Genomic DNA, 21,545 nt, shown 5'->3' with positions numbered 1-21,545 from the left:
GATAGTCCGAGCTGGGGGTGAGAGTGTGCAAAGGTTCGGTTTTCTGCACTTGGAAACGTAAAGCCAGCCCCTGAGCGATACGTTCAAGAGGTTGCTTAGCTTCCTGCGGAGAGAATACCATTGACTTTCTGCTGTTGGAGGCCGGAGAGTTGTTAATCTGCGCCATGAATCTATATAAAGCCTTCTTATTCTGAAGTTTAGAGAGATACGTGTTTAAATTTTGATTATAATCCTCCTTTGCTTTTAAACAGCTTCTTTGAAAGATGCGGAGTAGAACTTATAATTTATCCAATGATATGAGCTCTGATTACAGGAAAGGCTTTTCCATGCTGCTTTTCTAAGGCGATAAGCTTTCTTACACTCCTCTGTCCACAAAGGAGACGGCGGTCTGGCAGAGGCAGTAGCGCACACAGAGAATAAAGAGCTCTCAGCAGCATCTTGGAGAAAGGAAATTGCCGGCTAAGCTCTTTCTGCTCGACATGAGCTAACTATGGAGGGAAGCGAGGCAGATATCAATTTTTTATACGTAATGCGATTTACAAATTTCATGGTTGCACCACCTTTTCTGAAAGGAGAGGACATAATAGTAAAGGTTATTGGAAAGTGGTCACTAGATGTACCTGAGTCTACTGTTGACCATGCAGATACTCCAACCCCACGAGACGCTAACGTTAAATCTATGACTGAACGAGAAACGCCACGCATAAAGGTTGCTGCTCCGGAATTGCAGCAGCGCACGGCATTCATAGACATTCATGACCAGAGAAAATGGCCGTAGGAGTCAGAGGGACTACCTCAGGCACTGTGGTGCGAATTAAAATTCCCTGAATTGAATGTGTTGTTTGCTCCGCTCAGTAAGGTATCCAAACAGCCTGTCCTGTGAACACCTACAGGGAAGTAGACGTTAGCTATAGTTACATTGGCGCACTGTGGAAGGGAGATTTCAACCGCCAACAACTCACGGTCAGGGAGCATGGCTTTCTGCGAGATTGATGCTGGGTGACATATTTTTGTAGAGATCATAGTTATTAACCAATCACCCCTGTCATTAGTGCCGTCTACCCTGACAACACAGAATTTTTTCATTGAAAATGATTTAAGTGGAGAGAGCCATGTTTCATGCAAAATCACAATATCCGGATTATATTTATGAAGAAGTATTTCAAAATCCGTGAGAGAAGAATGTACGGAACGACAATTCTATTGCAGAACTTTTAGACCCACCATAATTATTGACTGATGAAAGAGGCAGCAACAGCCTCCTTCAGCACATCAGTCTGGGGAATTAATTTTGGGGGTCCTTGCGTTGCATCGATTTGCGGAACAGCTCACTTCGAGGGTGAGGAAGAATCTCGACGCTTCTGGGAAGGACAGAGCATTTCAACATCCGTGTTACAGATACCTGCGTGAGAGGCACTGCCAGGAGCGCTGTTGGCAGGTGGGACTTGGGATATGTCAGGAGGCGACATGAAGTCACTCTTACTAGCAGTACAATTTAGGAGTGATGCAGGCGTCGCCGCCCAAACAGATGATTGAGAAGGCAGAGACAGGCCTGCAACAAGTTGAGATAAAGCCTCGGTGAAGTTTCACAGCATTCGCTCGACCACCACAGAAAGAGCCTGTTCTACTGAGGACACTATCGAAGTAATCAAACTTGACTCTATATCTGCTACGTACCTTTTCGCATGGCTGGCATAGGTATTATTCTTCCGATCCAGAAGTGCATACGCATCTGCTCTCGAGCATCGCTTCGCTTGAATTATATCTAGCAAGCTTTGTTCGTCAGCTCGCTTCGAGCAGTTGGCATCTTCAGCTGAGTGGTTACACTTGCAGAGGCAACACTGGGGCTGATCAGAGGAGCAGCTGTCCTCCGAATGCCATTCTCCACAAACACGGCAGCGGGTCGCCAATTTACATGCTTTACCACTGTGAGCGAACAGCCAACAGTTGGTGCATTGAAGTGGACAGGGCTGCAGAGGATCCACACAATACACTATTGGCTAGACCTTGAGCTCAGGAGGACAGGAGGAGCCAGCAAAAGTAGTTATAACTGATTCTGCCGCTACACGCACACCATTTATTCTCTACAGCACCGGTGGACAGAAAGAACCCCCACCACTGCATCCTGAAACTCCTCCAGTATTTCCTGCGGGGAAGATGTTGTGTCCACTCCACGAACAATACCTTTGGAGCATGCGAGCTGTTCAGGGATGAATGCTTTCAACGCTAATGACTGAAAAATTTTGCCCTGGAGCAGGTCTGTCACGCAAGCAATGTCAGAGGACTTGAAAACAATGCCTCTATGGCCGAACGGTCGCACCTGAGAGATGTGGAGGTAGTGGGTAGTTAGAGACCTTAGCTCCTGCTGAAGAATCTTACAGGTTTTAATCTTGATCATTCCTTCACCGATCGGTACGAGCGCCACAGGGATGACGTCAATTCCATTTTTCCTAAAGAGGTCCAGCGGCAAGCTTTGGGTGGGCATGCTGGCAAACCAGGCTGCCGACCCTCCGCCCGGGGAGGACTAGCACAAACAGCGCCTGTTTGTGCTAGTCCTTCGTCTTGTGTCCCGTTCGTGTTGCGCTGAGAGCGAAAATGAACACTTAACAGCTTGCCCAAATATCCGCCATACCTGAACCAAACGCTCCCTCAAGAGCACATTAACCGCGCCTACCGCTTTAACCTTAGACCTGGCCAAATCCCCCACGCAGAACGGCCTCACCAGAGATGAGCACGCGGGCACCACAGGAAACAGCCGTTCAGAACCGATCTTCTTCTCTCGATGCCGCTTCCTTCATTGATGCCGCTTCCTTCAAGGAAGGAAGGAAGGAAGGAAGACCTCAGACGTTGCTGGCACATACCCACTACGTGGGAGTGGCCAAGACACAGGCGGTTAATTACTGGATACAGGAAAGTTTTGAAGGGAAAAGCAGTGGCAATAGTTGTAGTCTGATAGATTGGAAGAGGGAAGGAAAGGGGTCCAGTTAACTTGGAGATCGAAGACGGGACAATTGCTTAATGTGCATAATAGTACACAATGCCTGTAATGTTGCAATGTCGTACTGACTGAGAGCGGGAAAAAGAAATTAGAATGGGAGTCGCTTCATTCCTTCCTTCATTCCTTCAAGGACGGGATCCTTCGTTGGTGCTTCGTTTTCTTTCAAGCCCCAAGCCACGTGTACTCAGGCATCATCATCGTTGATGGCGTGGCATTTATATGCAATTAAAATATCCACCTATATATATTCTTTATGTATTTTCGCCGGAAGATAACAGACCTCTGGAGAATGTTAGAAATAGTTAACGTCATATGAAATTTCAAATGTGCTACACTTGCCAATCAGAAGCGTTCAAATCCGTTGTACTATATACTACACTGTAGCGAGCTGCAGCTTGAGAAACAGGTGATAACTGTGAGACATTTTTTATCGCTATACGTGCATTGTTCAAAAATTACCTCTATACCATCTCACAGAGTAATCGGCTTATATGAAACGAATACTTCTCATACCAATTACGTAAAATAATGAGACTGGTTCTCATCTGTAAATGGGTAGCGGTGTGGCTGACAGAAGACATGACATAGCTTACATAGTATTTTGCATGCTGGCACGTCTGAAGCGAGTCTGAAAAGCCGCCTTTTATGCAGGGTCTTCGTGCGATTTTGAACCGTATCTTGTAGTTCATTCCAGACACCACCTAGTGATAATGAAAGGCAGAAACCCTTTGCATGTCCCCGAAAAATCACTGTCATTACTAAATTTATAAAACATAACCGCATTTTAATAACTAAATGGCAACATACAAACAATCTTTTCTGCGCTAATCTTATGTCAAAGGGCAGCAGCCATTCCTGCTTTATGAGAACTGAACTGCATGCCAAGTTGAAGGCACTGCATATGGCGTCGCAATCAAGAGCCATTCTTCTGATATTTGTTCCGATTTTGAATGGGCTGGTGACAGTAGCTGTGGTACGAATATTTATTCAGAGATTTTTTGCTCACGGAACATCAAGACTGCCATGATTTGTTAGCACTATAACGTAAGCACAGATTTACAGCAAACAACTGGCTTGTAAAGGCCATACCTTACAAATGGACAAAATTTACATTTCAAAAGGGAGCTTGAAAGCATGCAACGTCAATGCAAAATAAAAGGATAGAAATTCAACGAAACGTATGGAAAACAATAAAAAGTGGTCAACGAAAGCACACTCACGTATCAGGACCAATTAACGTTTAGAGCTATGAGGAAAATGAGCTGCAGCCTGGTAATCAAGCGACTTTAAGGCAAAGAGATACATTTCGCGGTATGTGCGACGGAATGAAGAATGAGAACGGGCATTCTTTCGGCAATTATGAGTTTGGCCTTGGAAAAGATGGCTTCCCTACTGAGCTAAAGGGCTATTAAGGAGAGTTGATTACAATAAAGTGGTGCCATTGCTCTGCGTGGAATTATAAATTGCTAAACTTATGTAAGTAGTTGGAATAATTTATAGTCAAAACGATAAATTGAGTTAGCAGGGATAGCAAATACAAGAACATTATTATTTTTTACGTACTCGCGTATTATAAAAGCTGAGTACAATACAGACAGGTACACAAACATTTGCCATGGCTAGCCGCGTATAAATGGTAATTTTTGGTACAGATATTTTAAATGTACTACTTCAAGTTAAAATTTTGTGTTAATTGTGCAAGAAGATATGTGTAAAAACTAATAATGGTTAACGGATATTGCACTGCATAGCTAGCAGGAGTGGCGTTATTCGTTTATGAACAGATATAAAACTACTTCAAAAATGCGACCACCAGAGCAAAGCATCATCTAATATATTTGCGAAATAAACTATTTCACTTTGTCTCGAATAAACTATTCCCTGCGTGAAAACAAAACTGCACTTTTTTAATTGCGTAGAGCTGCTTGTATTAATTTGAAAATTAATGAATTGAGTGTCCTCGCCTTCTCAGCCTAATATAAGGGCGGAATGGGTTTTTCGCTACTGTGCGTAGAATGTGTTCTTAGTGCAGTCCAGCATTCTGGAAACCAAAAGTGAACTCTATATCAATAACAAACTTGCGCAAAAAATGAACTATTGCCCTCACCTGCGTCTGAACCTTGATGAGCCACAGCGCGGCATAACGACCACTTAACTTGATTTTCTTCTGCTCCTGCTTAATCGCAAACTTCGCCAATTCCAGATATTTCACATTGCCACACGGGTTTTGCTCCGTCCAGCCTCCAACTAAATATCCAGTTGCATAGTGCAGCCCTAAAGTAGCTGATATTAGAAAAACAAGAACGTGCACAGGCTTCATTGTTATAGAACTCGAGGCGAGCTCCTCTTAAAGAGAGCTCGATAAAGGTTATCGTGGCAGGAGTCCCTGTAGGCGCCAGCTGCGCGAACGCCAAGCGAACGCGGCACAATGAGCCTATCCATCACGCGTCATGACATGCGAAAATACAAATGCTGCGTGTTGCGTTCGTTTGATGTGATTGTGATTGGCTAGCGGCAACTCGCAACACATGCTTGCTTGATACCAAGGTACAGATGCACTTTAGAGAAGGAGGAATAAACACGCGCCGCTAAGTAGCATGGCTAGAAATGTCACGCAAACCGACTGTGGCCTGGCTTGAGAAAATTGTTCCAGAATTGCTTATTATATTTATATCCCCTATTTTTCTTGAATACAGATTACACCAGAGCATCAAATTTTAATGAAATAAATCTCCACGCGCTGTGCAGTGCGCAGGTAGTAATCAGTGAGGATTTATCGTGAAAATGTTGGGAAAAAATATCGCTACAAAACTAGTATTGTGTAAAATGAGGGTTTAATGGCCTACAACCGCGGTTTCTAAATGATTTCAGCGTGTTCTCATATGCGGAAGGTGCGGGCTTCAGTCCACACTCGTGACGGCTACTCATCGGTGATGCAATGCGTAGAAGCTTTCATGCGGAACGGTGCCCGCCATCTCTCATCACACCTTGTCTGAAAAAAACTCTCTAAACTGAGCTGCACAGGCGCCATAAAATATAAGTAACCAAGTCCTCATTTCCCGTACTAAGTTTGCTTTGAGATGTAAGGGATGCTGTTGTTTATGGCACGGGATTAGTTCAGTCTGCTGGGGCTCATCAAAGCACACGGGTACCAAACATTAACAGAGTGTTTCGAATTTTCCTTCCACCTGAAAGCGACTTAGTCTCAAAGAGTATGATTAGGTGGCATTTAAATTTGTACTAAGAGTTCAAATTCAGCGCACCGTGCGACAAGTGCTTCTTCAGCCTGTTCTGCTAGCCAACCTGGAAATTTCTAAAACAATTTTTTTCTGCAATTTTATAGCTTTGCTGCAATGTGTTGAGAAAAAGAGAAGGCAGTCCTTTAGGGTGCCCAAAAATTCATATCTTTAAAGATAATGTGTGAGCGAAAGCAAATGCTTCGCACGAAATTCTGCTTCACATGACTGAGTAATGCGACAAAACTCTCATGAGCGATGGCGTACTAATGTTGACGATGCAGCAGCGGTGAATCCCAGGATAAATCATGCACCAAGTTTTCATCATTGCGTCGGTAGCATGGGCAGCCGTAACGTGTTTTAAAAATTAAGCAGTTTATTTAGGGGCCTATTATGAACAAGGTCAATGAGGTTATGCTGAAAAACACGTGCGTGCGTGTAATCGTTCGTAAGCAGCATAGGTGAGATGCAAATACGGCTCTGTTGAAATCATGAATCATAAGAGGGCAGGACAAAAATACGAAACAGAACACAGAGCATACACAAAAGACTGGACAGATGATGACTAAGCGCTGTTTATTCTGAAGTGACTCAGCACATTAAAGGTCATAACAGAGACCGCATGTCACTCATGGAGCCGCTTAACCACCAAGAGAACAGGCTGAAATGAAGAATAACACTATGGTTGTTCCATCTACACTGCCACAACAGTGAGGCTAAAGTGTGGTGTCAAGAAAACGAAAGTCATAGCAGTCGAGCATGCAAAGAAACACAGCAACGGTGAAGCAAAATCATTGTCACATTCTAAACAAAGGTAAAAGCTTGTACAATATTGAGGGAGATCATTAAATAAGGTGGATAAACAATAAAAACAAGACAAGTCTGTATTCTGGAAGCAATCCGAATATCGTTAAATCTTCTAACACGATGAAAATAGAAGCAGCCAAAGAGTTAAAATTTTTCATGTGCTCTTGAAGATAACATAATATTCAAATCAGCAAGTGCACTCTTTAGCCGAATCGATGGAAGAGGAAGTGCATCAACGTAAGCGTGTGGAAGATTGAGAAAACAAAAATTGAGGAACGAACCAAGAAACACAATTATCCATGGTAAGTAGCGCGAACAAGACGAAGGAAAACGAAAGAGGCACAAACATAGGCGCTTACAGCGACTGCTCAGTTAACACTCATTTTTGAGGAATGATTCTTATGGTACGAGAGGTCGTCAACGCCCTCCGAGGTGCACCGGCCAGTCTTCTTCGTCGGCTAAGCGAGAAAGACGTCGCGTCACGGAGAGCAGATCATGCGGAGTCTTGGAAGTTTCTCTTGCAAACTTCAGTCCAAGAGATAGCTCCCGCTTGGCGTCCTGAGGAAGCGAGACTCCCTCGGGGACGTGCACGTTGTTGCCTTTCCCCGAGCTCTTAGGAGATGAGATGGTGCGAAATTTCTTAGGCTGTACCTGCCAGAGGAATTCTGTTGTTTGGTCGGCTAGTAGCAGATACGCTCGCAGTTGACGCTTAGCGGCATTTGGTTCCTGTGCCTGCTGCAGTTGCACTTCTAAGCACTCTCACGGAAGACGTGAAAAAAGATCGTATTCTGAGATTACAATCTTGTTTATTCTACGACCATACCTTGAGGTGGGGTTGAGACTGATAAAGGAACGCCTGACGTCAACGGACAGAGTCAGGAGCGGAGCGAGAAAGCAGTGTAACGTGCTCTGCAAACAGTAGGAGCCATGATGGACACGTTCGCACATGGGCCTTAAGAAATAAGAAGAATGACGCCCGAATAATAGGAAAGAAAATCCACAGCGGAAAGTTGGCCGATTCGGTAAGGAGCATCCATGTTATGTCACCTGCCTTCACAATGTGAAAAGCCTCAATCGCTTTCCTTTAAGTTTTGTTCTCTGCCGTCGCTAGGAACCTCGCACTCGCTAATAACGGCTTCAAGGTGTGGAGACTTTAATTTCTGTGGTCAGAAAGATGTTACCCGTATATGGTTTTTATCTTCAGAGCCTTCACCTGAAAGCAACGTCCCATCTGGTACATGTAGTATTGGACAATAGTTTGCGGGATGTGGATTCGCGGAAAAAAATTTATAGCGGAGGGCTAGGCACAACAGGTCAATGAAAAATTTAGGAACGTGAGGAGACATGGTTGTTTCGTCTGGTAGAAGAATGTCGCCTGATTGCCAGCGAGGCAACACAGAAAACTTTTTTCACGAATTTGCATCCCACCAACTTCTCTCCAAGTCTGTTCAACCTGCAAAAAGTTGAAGGGACCACAGGTAACACCAGAGTTCGGCAGTTCGTGTACATTTTCGCAGTTCTCGTAGTGCATGCCGGCATTTTTCGTCTGTTTACCATCGCACGTAAATATTCCACCTTCCACGGAGCGAAGATATTCACCCGGACATTACGCCTTCTTGCTATCCTTTTTATGTTGTGTGCCCTCTTGTGAATGCAGGGAATCACTGCCACACGACTCTTTGCTTTTGCGGTCCTAGCTTTCGCCTGCTGTTTACCCTTTTAAGAATAGCCTCGCGCACATCGGAGACTAACGAAGGCGAGCAGCCGGCATAGTAGAGGCGTTATGCTTGATTTTCAAAACTTGAGGAGGGCTTGTGCTCGCAGCTCCTGTTGCACGCAGTCTTAATTGCGCTTCTCATTGTCCACCGTTTAACTTATTTTGAGTGTGCACTAGTGAAAGGGAGCAGACTTGTTTTCGACCGGGCGCCATAGGATCAGCAAGTGCGTGCGTCGCTTAGATGAAGCTGCAAATCTTAGTTGAAGCAGCAAACTGAATCTGGTTGTTGACAGGCAATTTAGAAATAAAATTTAGGACATGAGATGACTCTCTGAACAGGTGGACGGTGTCATTAGCAGTTTTATGTAACCGGTCAGCTGCAGCCTTGTCTAAAACAACTAAGTAGTCGTGTACGTCTCTCTAGACCTTAGCGACATATCATGAAGGCGTTCGTCTATCTATTCATTGCGAGAAAACAGATACAGCCCCCCTCAACCCAACGCACAGGAAATTTACAAATTTTAACGCATTCCGGACTACTGTGTTTTGTATCGCGAGATTAACACGCCAGAAGATCTTCTTGAACTTAATTCCTCGTTTGTAAGCTTCTGTACCTGGTGGCACACTTGGCAAATGAAAATAAATTTTAGTAAAACTGTGATAATATCATTCTCTAATAGTGTCTCTCCTTCATTGATCAATTAAACTTTCAACGAGTTATCATTTCACCGGGTCTCGGAATACAAGTATCATGGCGTCATATTTACCACTAACATGTCCTCGTCATAACACGTTACTTTAAGCTGCACTAAAGCAATCAGTAAGTTCGGGTATTATAGGACAATTTCAACAATTCTCTGAAGAAAACTAAGTTACTAATCTATAAAACTATAATTCGCCAAATCCTAGATTATGTTTCTTCTGTCTGGGAGCCTCATGAGCAGTGCTACATTAACTCCATCGCGAAGATACAACGAAAATTTATTAGGATCATCTGTCGTCCCTATGATCACCATTTTTCACTCTCTAGCGCCTTATCTTCTCTGAACCTAACTCCTTTATCCATAGGCCGTCACATTCACTCATTGAGGTTTCTGAATGTCATCGGCAATTTTTCTTATAGTGTCTTACGTCCAATATATATTCCTTCAATTATTCCTCGATCAATTAGGAGCCGCCATAGCCTTAATATTAAGCCTTACTTTGCTCGAAGTAATTAATTTAAATACAGATTTTTCCCATGCACTATTGAATTCTGGAACTTAATTGCCGGAACATTTAGGTCACTGCCATTAAACGATTTCCTGTTAAAAGTTAACTATACCTGATTTTATGTGCTTTCTTGTTGTTACAGTGTATTGACTCATTCTCGATTCTGTGCTGTGAGTGTTGCATTATTTTCTGTTTCATTTCTGTTATCTGCCTTATTTCTCATGAATATTTAAATGTTGTTGTTTACTTGTTTTTTTATGACTTCTTTTCGTCACACCGACTCCTTCAGTAGCCCCTAAAGGGGCTGCTGTATGTATAGATAAATAAATTATCAAGTAAGATATAATTGTTCTTGTGACACATGCACCAAGGATAAAGAAGCATCTTCTAAAACCACCCTTCTGTCTTGTATGAAGATATGATGAGGAGAAAACTACTTCCCCCCACCCCTCAACCTTACCAGTTTTCTTGAGCTCTCTGGGTCTGTCGCTAATTTATTTCACGCCAACTGATCCAGACAGAATTCGCGCTCGACTACCTTGATTGCTAAAAAAAACATCCTTTATTGCATTATTGTGAAAAACATAATTCCAGCTTCTCTTTGGCAAACATTTTTTGCCGTGCCGTGGCCTCCATCTTAACTTTGCCAGTGGTAGCAAAATTGTCTTTGAAGAAATATTTTGTAGCAAAATTATTTTCTTCATGACTCTAAGAGTTTTTTGTATGTAAACGATATTGCGCAAAATTAGGGTCAACTAAAATGATTTTATGTCATTTCTCGGTTATTACAAAACACAATGAAAGTTGCAGATATATTGGCTTTTGAAAGCTTTATGAAACCGTATGTTCTCACTGTAGTCATTCCCACTGTGCTTCTAACTTGTCCGGAACGGAAACAAGCAAAATGAAATGTTTCTGAGTTAAAAAATTATAAGCCCTGTGAGGAAACAAAATTGAACTTTTACTTCTTAAAAACATTTTCGGCCCTGATGGCATAGTGAGGTTGTTCTTAGTAAAAATATGAAAGATCGGAAGTTGCACAGTACTATTCAATTGCATTTATTTCTGGATCTTTAATTGGAACAATATTTTAAAGCGAGAAAAAATGTTGCATGTTGAATCCCGGCCAAGCAAACTATAATTAATATCTTTATTTATATTGTGATGTTAAACGTTCAAAAATTAGTAGAGTATTTGTTAGGCAGCAATACTCTAATTGCTAGTTTAAGTAAATGATTACATGACTATTTTACAATTAGGAGCATAATCCGCACGATATAAGAAAAAATGTTCGTATGGTGCACAAAGAAATTGCCATTTTGTGTCACGACCATCTCACAATGTTAAGTGAAATTCTGCACAGCAGCACACAACAGCAGGAGCGCAGTGACGTCCAGAACAGGCTGGGTTATGGCAGCCCAAAAAAGGAAGCTCTTGTGCACCTTTAGCTGCGGCCATGCTCGTTAGCATCTGGAACAAATAATGGAAAATTCCTGGCCTGCTTCGGACGGAAACATATTTCCCCTTGAATGCTGTTCTTGAGCAAATATGAAAGGTTTGCACTGTCAAATTTGTTTGACCTGAGAATTTGCCGTCGGAATTTATATGGCTTAATGTCGTCCAGACGAAGGCAAGTCCTCTTGTCCAAGCAATGGCCAGAGGAGGGATGATCCCTAACGCCTTACGCTCCCCAGTGCCTTGCGACCGCGTATGAGTGCTGAAAGCGCGTCACTCGTGTTTGAATAGATAGCTTCACTACATAATTAAAAGCAGATTTCGGCGTGCCTAGCACAGCCCTTTACTGCGCATGCGCCGAGCAACAGATGCGTAAAATATTCGGGGGCTGCGTAAAAATCAGAAGGCACGAACACTAAATGATTTAAAAACCGGCGTCCAAGCAGGGAATTGAATTAGGGCCTTTAGAGTTCTGACAGGGACGCTTCCACTCTGCCACGACAGCTCTTTTTCTTCTTTATTTCATAGAAATATTGTCGAAAAGAAAAACATAAGCCTGCTTACGCCACAAAACACCGAAATACCATACCACTGCACGACCCGACCTTCAAAAATATCAAACGTCTGGGAGGCACACGCATGCATCCAAATAGGGGATCCAGCTAGGCGGCTCTTTTAGGGCAGCATATTCTCCCCGCACCAAAGCGCATTGCTCACGTAACAAATATTGCGACGACCGTGGTGATTTGGTGGGGCAGTCCATCATGCGGCTTTTTCAGAGGATAAATAGCCCCAGCAAGATAAACAGATGACATGGCCAAACAGATATTTTTTCCACACGCAAAAAACGGATTCTGCAGGGTGTGATGTCAATGTCCTTCTTAACCGCTGGTTGTAATATGTCCCCGAAAAACATAGCACCCAAGGGCGCAATGAGAGAAAACACACCATAAAACAGCATGCGTCAAAGCAGAGCCCAAAAACAGCATGGCGACAAACAGCACAGGGAAAAAACAGCGAGTCAAAACATCACGCTGAATAAAACGGCACAGCGAGAAAAGAGCAGAGCGATAAAATAGCGCGACGAAAGAGCCGACGATAAAAACAGCACATCGCTGCTGGAGGGGTGAACTATCATAATGTAAATCACAACACATGCGGCAGCAACCTTTAGGGTTAAGAAGGGCTCGTTTCAAAGACTGAATAAGAAATGGGGCAGGGTAATACTCGCCATCTCTAATATCGATTTTTTATGCCCGGTAATGGAATGAATAATGCTGCAGAAGTTGCTCCGGAAGCATTGATTCTTCGGGTTTACCATAAGGTTGCTAAAATCTGGAAAATATGCTCGACGGCTCTGGGTGTACCAAAAGTTCTTATTCTTCAAAACTCTCGCAATTTTGTTTTTTGGGACCTACAGGGCCTTCTTCATAATAAGGGAGAAATTTCCCATTGGAATCCACTCAAGCTCAAGCATGCGTAGCTGCCAATGAGTAATTATCCCTTATTACATATCTACTCTACCCTAAACAGCTGACCAAAAGGGTCTTCATGCACCAGCCGCCGCGGCGGCTGAGTGGTTATGGAGCTCGGCTGCTGGCCCGAACGATGCGGGTTCCATCCCGACCGTGGCGGTCGAATTTCAATGGTGGCAAAATTCGAGAGGTCCTTGTGCTGTGCGATGTCAGTGCACGTTAAATAACCTCAGGTGGTCGAAATTTCCGGAGCCCTCTACTACGGCGTCTCTCATAGCCTGAGTCGCTTTGGGACGTTAAACCCCCATAAACCAAACCAAACATTTATACACTGAAAATCTCCTGTATCCGATGCCCACTTTTAAAGATGCAGGACTAACCAAGCCGACATTTTGAGGTTGTTTCCTATTTCACCAGGACGCTGGACAGTGATTGTCTGAGGCTAACTGGCGGCTTTTGTTCTATTCGAAATGGGCTACCCGGCTGACCTGAAAATTCATGCACCACCGTGAATTTGTATAGTGTAATTTTATATTGAATCTCTCACTTCAAAGAGAATTATCTAGAACCAGCAATTTTTAAATCAACTTTTCTCGCTTGGAAGCCAATTTTATCAGAATATCAAGTTTCGCCAAATTTGACCCTTTTGCTCAGGAACCAGATGAAACGAATAACAAACACACCAAGCCTGACCAACACAGGTGGAAGTCACAGTTAATGAAGAGAGTTGTAGAATGACCGCAGAGCAGATGCCCGGGCCATTTTATGTCTCAGTTGCCCAAATTCTTCTCACATAATAGAGAAAGAAACTAAATCACGGAACCCAAGCATGCAAGGATTACAGAGCCACCTGTTCTGCCATATGCACCATTCGTGCAACGCCGATCCTCAATGAATAAATCCTGCCCTTTCTCTTAATGAACCAGTGAAACAATCACTCGCCAACTCCGAAGGTCGCTGCTGCATGTGTTTTAATTGACCGTTATGATAGTTCACCCCTCCAGCAGCGCAGCACCATACTCCGATGTGCTGTTTTGTCGTCGTGCTGTTATTTCACTCTGCTGTTTATTCGTCATGCTGTTTTTCCCTGCGCTGTTTTGTCACTGTGCCGCTTTTTCTCTGTGCTGTTTTGTTGTCGCGGTGCTCTTTTTTGTGCGCCGTTTTGACGCATGCTGTTTTGACGTGTACTGTCCTTCCGTGTTCCCACCATAAATGCTCAGAATAAAACAATCGTCACTTGTCCCTTGTGTGTTGCACAGGCCGCAATTGACCGTCCATGGCGGAAGCATCTCCTCAGCATAAAGCCATGCCTTCAAAGTCAGCCTGGATGTGTGCTCTTTAAAGAAGAATGTTTCTGCACCAGAAGAAATGTACATTCGCCTACCACGTTTTAAACACTGGTGTCAAGGAACGCAAGAAGAGGTGGTCAATACAACGGTGAAGGAAACAAAGTTGCTTAGGCATCTGCCTTCTGGAGAGGCTATACAGGTAGTCTAAAGAGAGAAAGGCACAGTGAGGAAATTGCAGGTGTCAGCTACTTCCTTAAGGAGTCTTCGAAAATGCCCTTGAACAGTGTGTCCAGTCGGTGTGAGTAGGAAAGGCAAGTGAGCACTCAGACACCTGATAAACACAGGTACCAAAAAATGGTCGTTTGCCGATTCGAAATAGAAAAATGCAAGACAAGCTGATGCACAAATAAGTGAACAAGGCCTATTCCACCAGACTCTAGAGAAAGAAATAGGTTATCGCGATGCAAGCGTTTCCATTGAGAACGCCACGATGGCTCGACTTTTGAACATGAATAAAGGCGCGTCTAGTGAATGCACGAATTTCTTACAAACGTATCTTCTAGAAGATTACTGAGGAATACATGAGTAATTATGAGCATGTTAATTACAGAGGTAGGAATTAAGCGAGTGCCGTGTGTTTGCAGTAAAATTCATCCTTGCTTGCCGTGCAGTCGTTGTAGCATCCTATATCAGAGACAGAAACCCCCCTTCGCCATGCACGGCATTGGTCCGGCAGATGGCGCGTTTATCTTCTGACTCAGCGCCTTCCCTGAATGCTGATGTGCCCTCTAAATGAGCAGGTTCTTGACCACGAGGGAACGAAATCCCGTTTCACTCTTAAGGCCGTTTCACTCTTGGTTCGAGTTTCACTTCCCAAAAAGGGATTCTACTTGCGCCCACTAAACGTACTTTATTTGTCACTTTCGGGATAAACTTTCGTCACGGAGTTCTTTTACATCCTGAATATGTGTTGTCGCTCATTTTGCATTTTTTTGTGCGCGCCCACATCTGATACTTATCTGCGAAGCGAATATGTGGAGGGTTTTCTGAAGGGACCCATTTCATGATAGCTACAATGCGTATTTTATAAGTATCTATTTGTTTCCCGCAATCATTTAACAGTTCATATTTAGTGCAATATATTCTAACAAATATCTTTCATTATTCTCAAACGTGTCTCCCTGTCTGTTTTTTTTAACCGAGAACTCTGCCAGGATGCATAAGTCCAGTAAGACGGAATGAAAAGGAGGTGATAGAAAGTTAAGAGTGAAGACCAGTTTCCGTGAGGTAATCGCGGAGGTTACCTGTGAAATAAATGTTAATTATCCTCTTCATAGTCGTGTACCAGTTGTAACTACAAACACAACTGATGTATTCAACTACAAATACAAAGTGATGAAAAGCGAATTCCCATCGACAAGCACATGAATCAAGACAAAAAAGCGCAGTGGCATGCTAGCAGTTTATTGTCTTCTATTATTATTTTTCTGGCAGTTCAAAGCGCTTACAGTGGTTTTGCGCTCTATCATACATTTTCTATTTCTCTGTTGTCTTGACTCTTGGCAATTAGTAGCGAGCTTTCCTTTAAGGACGGGTTGTCATTTAGACAAAATATGTTGCCTTATAAGTTTTGTGTGGATCATTGAGCAGTCTTATGAAGATGCCAGACTTCAGACAAAAGTGACTTTAGCGTAACTGCTATTTCTTCTACTTTTGTTTTTATAACGCTAAGTTGAAAGTCTCGGATCAGGGCGAGTGAGAGCGTGGCTGCCTTCGTCAAATGACAAAGCACGAACAGAAGTAACAAAAGAATACTTTAGTCTCGCAGGATTTTTAACAGTTATTTATTTTACGACAGGAATGCATTTCACAGGTATATTTTCACCCCTCTTTGTCCGCGCATTCCGCCCTTCTCGTGTCTATCCAGGCCGTCCTCTAGGGCCTGCGTAAGTACAAAGGGTACTGCTTAAATGAGGCTTAATTTTGTGATAACATACGGCATGGTCGATCTCAGCTATGCGAACTGCACATGGTTTCAAATTATCAACTACAATAAAGTCGTTCCGAAGGCAGACGAGCATGGCGTCGCCAAGGTAATTTTTGCAACAGTAGACAGCGGCAGCAGTGAGGAGCGTCCAAGGAGCGCGTACTGGCACGCGGTACGCGGGCATTCATGCAAGAACCGCCATGAGGGCTTGATATGGCGCTAAGTGCCGGCGATATGGGCAAACGCCTGCCACGTAGGGGCAAATAAGCATGTGCGCACTTCAGGTATGAAAATCTTTGTCACGCGATGCTTGAGATGAGACCATCATTTTGACTCGCGTCTGAAAATTGCACTCGCTAACCTTGTTGCTATGTGCTAACAAAATGGCTTCAGCATTAGCTCAGCCAGAGTCCTTCAATAAATGTTTATGACCATGAAACTTCGCTGTGTTTCTTTTGCATGTTTTAGGGAGCATGGTTTGGCGAGCGGTGCTGTGTGCCAATAATGCGAATGATGCACTAAGTGCATATGATGGGCTGCCGCTCATCAACAATTGGTGCATCAACGAGGAAAAGGCGTCCCCTATTCTTTTTCCGTCTGACGCTGCACTGGAAGAGAAGTGGAGACACACCGCCATCTGAGAAGAAGTTGGCGGCTTTTCTTTCGATTCGCCAAACGTGGGTGTTTGTTCGAAACATTTCGATCCCACGGAAGTAATTCGGCATGAGAAGTTAGTATTGAATGGGGACATTGTGTGGATGTGGCTTGAGTTCGTCAATCTGAGGAACGAAGCTGCTTCTAAGATAGTGGTAGGGCGGCCAGGCTGCTCCCCTGCGCCCACACCACATTCTGTGCCATAAACAAAACGACGCCGTATCGCATCGGAGGCCTGGAGAGCAGTGCCTACTTCAGATAACTCATGCCTTAACTACGTGGATGTCGGCGGTACTACAGGTGGAGGTAATGACGGCGAGTCTCAATGTCCACCCAGATCTCTCAATAGTGGGAACGGCTCTTGAAGCGGATACTTGGTACGTCATACTTGAAACGCTAAATGTGGAAATTACGTGGAATGACACTGTAGAGCGCAGTCGGTAAAAAGGGCCTGGACCAGTCAGCAGCATGGTCAAAAAAAGGTTTTTAATGTCCCGTCATCGTCCGAGTGCAAACTCGGAGCCTAAGCGCTCTCGCACGCTGCTCGGGTTGTTCAATCTTTTCCGGCCACACCAGTCGACTAGAGAGGGCGCTGCTATAGGGCTCCCCCAAAGCGAGGAGAAGAGCGAAGAGTGAGAGGTATACCGGGGTGCCAGTGAACCCTGCGCCGAGCCGAGGTAGTGGCGGAGAGACGTGTGGTGGTGGAAGGAGAATAGTTGCTGTTGAGGTGAAGGCAGGCTTCACCCGTTCCAAGGCTGCCATCATCATCATCAACATCAACCTGACTACACCCACTGCAGGGCAAAGGCCTCTCCCATGTCTCTTCAATTAACCCTGACCTTTGCCAGCTGCGCCCACACAACGCCTGCAAACTTCCTAACCTCATCCGCCCACCTAACCTTCTGCCGTTCCCTGCCTCGCTAGCCTTCTCTTGGAATCCACTCCGTTACTCTTAAGGACCAGCGGTTATCTTGAGTTCCCATTACTTGCCCAGCCCGAGCCCATTTTTGCTTCTTGATTTCAACTAGGATGTTTTAACACCTGTTTGTTCCCTCACCCACTCTGTCTGCTTCCAGTCTCCTAACGTAACACCTACCATATTTCTTTCTACCGCTCGATGCGTTGTCCTTAACATAAGCTGAACCCTATTCGTTAGCCTCCGTGTTTCTGTCTCATAGGTGAGTACCCGTAAGACATAGCTGTTGTACACTTTTCTCTTGAGGGATATTGGTAAACTGCTATTCGTGATCTGAGAGAACCTTGCATATGATCTCCACCCTATTGTTATCCTTCTAGTTATTTTCCTGTCATGATCCTGATCAGTGGCTGCTAATTGCCCTCAGTTGACGTTTACCACTTCCACCACTTCGCTATCAACTGTGAATTGCTGTTCCCTTGCTAGGTTGTTGAACATTACTTTGTTTTTCTGCATGTTAATTTTTAGACCCACCAATCTGCTAAGCCTGTCTTACAAATTTAGCATAATTTGCAGCTTCCCTCCTGAGTAACTCAGCGAAGCAATGCTATCAGCAAATCGCAGATTATTTAGGCATTCTTCATTAATTCGTATTCCATATAGCATATAGGATAGGCTATAGGATCGCGCATAGTTGAAGGGCGATCAGGAACACGAAACGGCCACACGGCATTGCGGCCGAAGAGGGCGGCAGTGGGGTCCAAGTAGAGCCGAGAAAGCTAAGGGCCCAGATGATTTGGATCTGCTTTTTGCTAGCCGTTTGAATAAAACCGTTTTGATCAATTGATTGATTGATTGATTGATTGATTGATTGGTTTATTGAGTCGTGCCACAGAAAAAAATGGATAGCCGTCTTGAGGTCCAAGGAGATATATGTTTGACGATGGGGCCCAGGGCACCGAGTTTGAGGTCGATGGTTGCAAAAAGCTTCACGAATAACAGCATGTAATCGGTGGGAGGAGAGAGTGAAGGGTCAAAGAAATCATTCGGGAGGCGGAAGAAAATGCCCTAAACAAGCTAACGCGTAGAAGAGCACAGGTCTTATTTGAAGGCACGGATTATGCCTAATAAGGTGATACGCAAGCTCTGAACCCATTGCGTTGGCGATGCGTGAACGGTGAGGGCACCCTTGAGGTGGCAGTGAAACCGTTCGACCAGGCCATTGATATGGTGGTGGTAGGCGGTGGTGCGCATGCGAGTCGTGCTGAGAAGCTGAAGGAATTTGGCGAAGAGGGACGACTCAAAATGGCGACCGCGGTCCATGATAATGGTTGATGGAGAGCCAGAGTGGGCCTCCAAGGAGGAGGGGAAAGCAGATGCGACGGTGGAGGCCGAGCTATCGGGAAGCGGTGTAGCTTCAGGCCAACGAGTGTACCGGTCCACGCAGGTAAGTAGCGCTGGCCTTGACAAGGCGAAAGGGGTCACGCCAAGTAAATGCTGACTGTGTCAAAGCAGGCTTTTGATGGATGACAAGGCGTGGAAGGGAAAAGAAGGTGGCCGCAGCCCGTGTCTCGGTGACAAGAAGCCCAGGCGCACACCCAGTCCCGAACATTGGCCTTCATTCGCGGCCACTCGTAGCGAGATGCCACGAGGATTTGCATGGCGCGAAATCCAGGGTGGGCTAAGATGTGCAGGGCGTCGCAGATCTGCTTGCGGAAAGGAGCGGGCGCATATGGGCGGGGACCACTCGTGGAGGTAGTCAGATAGGTGTGACTCCTTCGAGTTGAACGTCCACCAGATGCAATGATGAGGTAGAGACACGGAACCGTGCCAAATTTTCGGTGGCATGGGCGGCAGCAAGGGCATCTAGGGTAATCGGGTGACGTATATTAACGGCACCCACACGGCAGAAAACTTGAGCAGCAATGTTAGCGGCGCCAGTGATGTGTCGAATGTGGATAGTATTTTCGGACACATAGGCAAGCTGACGAACCTACCACTGTATATAAGGGCTGCAGGCGTGGTCGAACGCATGCGTCAGCGTCGTGTGGCCGCTGAAGATTGTGAAAATGCGAGCTTTCAGGAGGTGACGGAAGCGGCGAACGGCAAGTTACATGGAGAACAACTCCAAGACCAAACAAGCTCTAATGTGTCCAAGTAGGAGTCATCCGCACCGAAACCAAAAAGACCAACGCCATTTTAATAATGTGCATCACGGGCAGCCAGATTTAAGAGCTAAAAAATGCGTATTCTTTACGTTGAAGAATTGGAACTTTAATGCAAATAAGAAAATTTTAAAACTGGGTTCAGCTTTTATGTTGGCAGCCTTGAATTCATTGATATAAAGTTAGCCCTTCAAATCAAATGTTTAAATTTTATGCGTTATTTTAGTTAATTAATCGATCATTTACTGACCTCTATCGGACACATAATGTCCGCCTTACTGTACAATCCACTTGGAAAGGCCGTATAAAGTACCTCTCGCAGGTTTTAACGATCTGTAAACGCTCAAAATTCACCGGGTATATGAGATATGCATACCATTATGGAAGAAAATTACGACTACTACCTATTTGGTTTGAATGCGAAAGCATTGACATTTATTTTTAGTTCAATTTTTACTGTTTTTTATTTTTTTATTCAGTGGCTTTTAATGACGCCTAGTCATTGGCATACAGTCATAAGGCAACGCTTATACTAGGTTCTGCTTCGTTCGCAGAAAAGCAACGCGATGCCGCTGCCTAAGTACTGCATGCTCGCCCCACACTGTAAAAGCCCTGTGTTTAACTCCCTGCACCTTCGGAAGAAATTTTATTTTTCTTTGCTTCCAAGGGGATGTCATCTCGGATTTTTTGGAACACTGCTGCCAGTCAACTTTGACACCGGGTGTCGTTCCTAAAAAGCCAAATAAAGATTCGGCATTATTGTTTCGCAACAAGAAAGACAAAAGGTTACTATTTTACTATTCTTCCACAGTCCTATTTTAAGACCGAGCAGAAGCGCGAGACGCACAAGTCGCCAAGACGATGTACAACGCAAAAGTTAGGACGTCTGACTTAGAAGTAGTTATCGACGGCTGGAAAGTTAGCGGACACAGGAGAAAATTACTCGGTGATGACCAGCACATTCAGTGCGCAGCTGAAGAAAGTCACGACCGCTAGGGACGGCCCACAAATTCGCACCACAGGGCCCAGCTCATTACGCCATCAGGACAATGCACAGCGCGAGTGACTGTCAAAGGACCTACCTCTCCTGCAAACTTCGTTGTGCTACGGCAATGTTCGCGCGAAGGGATCGTGGACATGGATTTCCCTAGTGAGCATCAGGCGATCATCTACCTGCGATTCAAGCTGATCACGCTTTTGACGGACGAGGCCACCTCTTGGACGAGAGTTCTGGAAAATCACGTTGCCCCTGAGTATCCTGGAGGAAGATGTGAGTGTCCCACCTCGTTCAAGCGTTATCTTGACCGTAGGTGCCACGAACGCAATTAACGCTGAAGCATCCATCGAGGGGAATATGCAGTTGCTCCTAGACCGACGAATCAGTATCGCAAGAGGCATCACACATTTCCGCAATGGCCAGGTCGAAGTACTGCTAACATCAGCGAAGGATACCGGCACATCAACAGAGGAACGACGATTGCTTTCTTCGATGAAATATCCGACGTACGAGAATCCTTCGCTCTTTCCGACCCATCCGCAGAAGATCTGCGGCAATATCATCGGCGTAAAGATATACTTTAGGTGGCTGATTAGAGCCAGTTTGTGAGCGAGGGGGATAAGAGCAATGTTAAAGA

General features: G+C 44.6%; 1 protein-coding gene across 5 annotated transcripts in view; it reads right to left on the bottom strand.

The window, feature by feature from the left end:
• Positions 1-5,405, bottom strand: part of LOC144132546 (cystatin-2-like) — a 29,698-nt gene extending 24,293 nt beyond the window's left edge. For 2 of the 5 annotated variants that reach the window (XM_077665033.1, XM_077665034.1), the window contains exon 1: positions 5,106-5,292. In XM_077665033.1, the coding sequence (XP_077521159.1) occupies positions 5,106-5,140 (35 nt within the window). In that variant the 5' untranslated portion in view covers positions 5,141-5,292. Of the gene's footprint in view, positions 1-2,744; positions 2,811-3,591; positions 3,700-5,105 lie in introns of those variants that run through there. The other 3 variants (XM_077665032.1, XM_077665031.1, XM_077665035.1) reach the window with 3 other exon arrangements.
• Between the last annotated feature and the right edge of the window lie 16,140 nt (positions 5,406-21,545).

Source organism: Amblyomma americanum, chromosome 5, assembly GCF_052857255.1.
Source record: "Amblyomma americanum isolate KBUSLIRL-KWMA chromosome 5, ASM5285725v1, whole genome shotgun sequence".
Classification (NCBI taxonomy): Eukaryota; Metazoa; Arthropoda; class Arachnida; order Ixodida; family Ixodidae; genus Amblyomma; species Amblyomma americanum.
The sequence above is the reverse complement of the archived record's forward strand: the minus strand, read 5'-3'. Positions and strand labels throughout refer to the sequence as shown.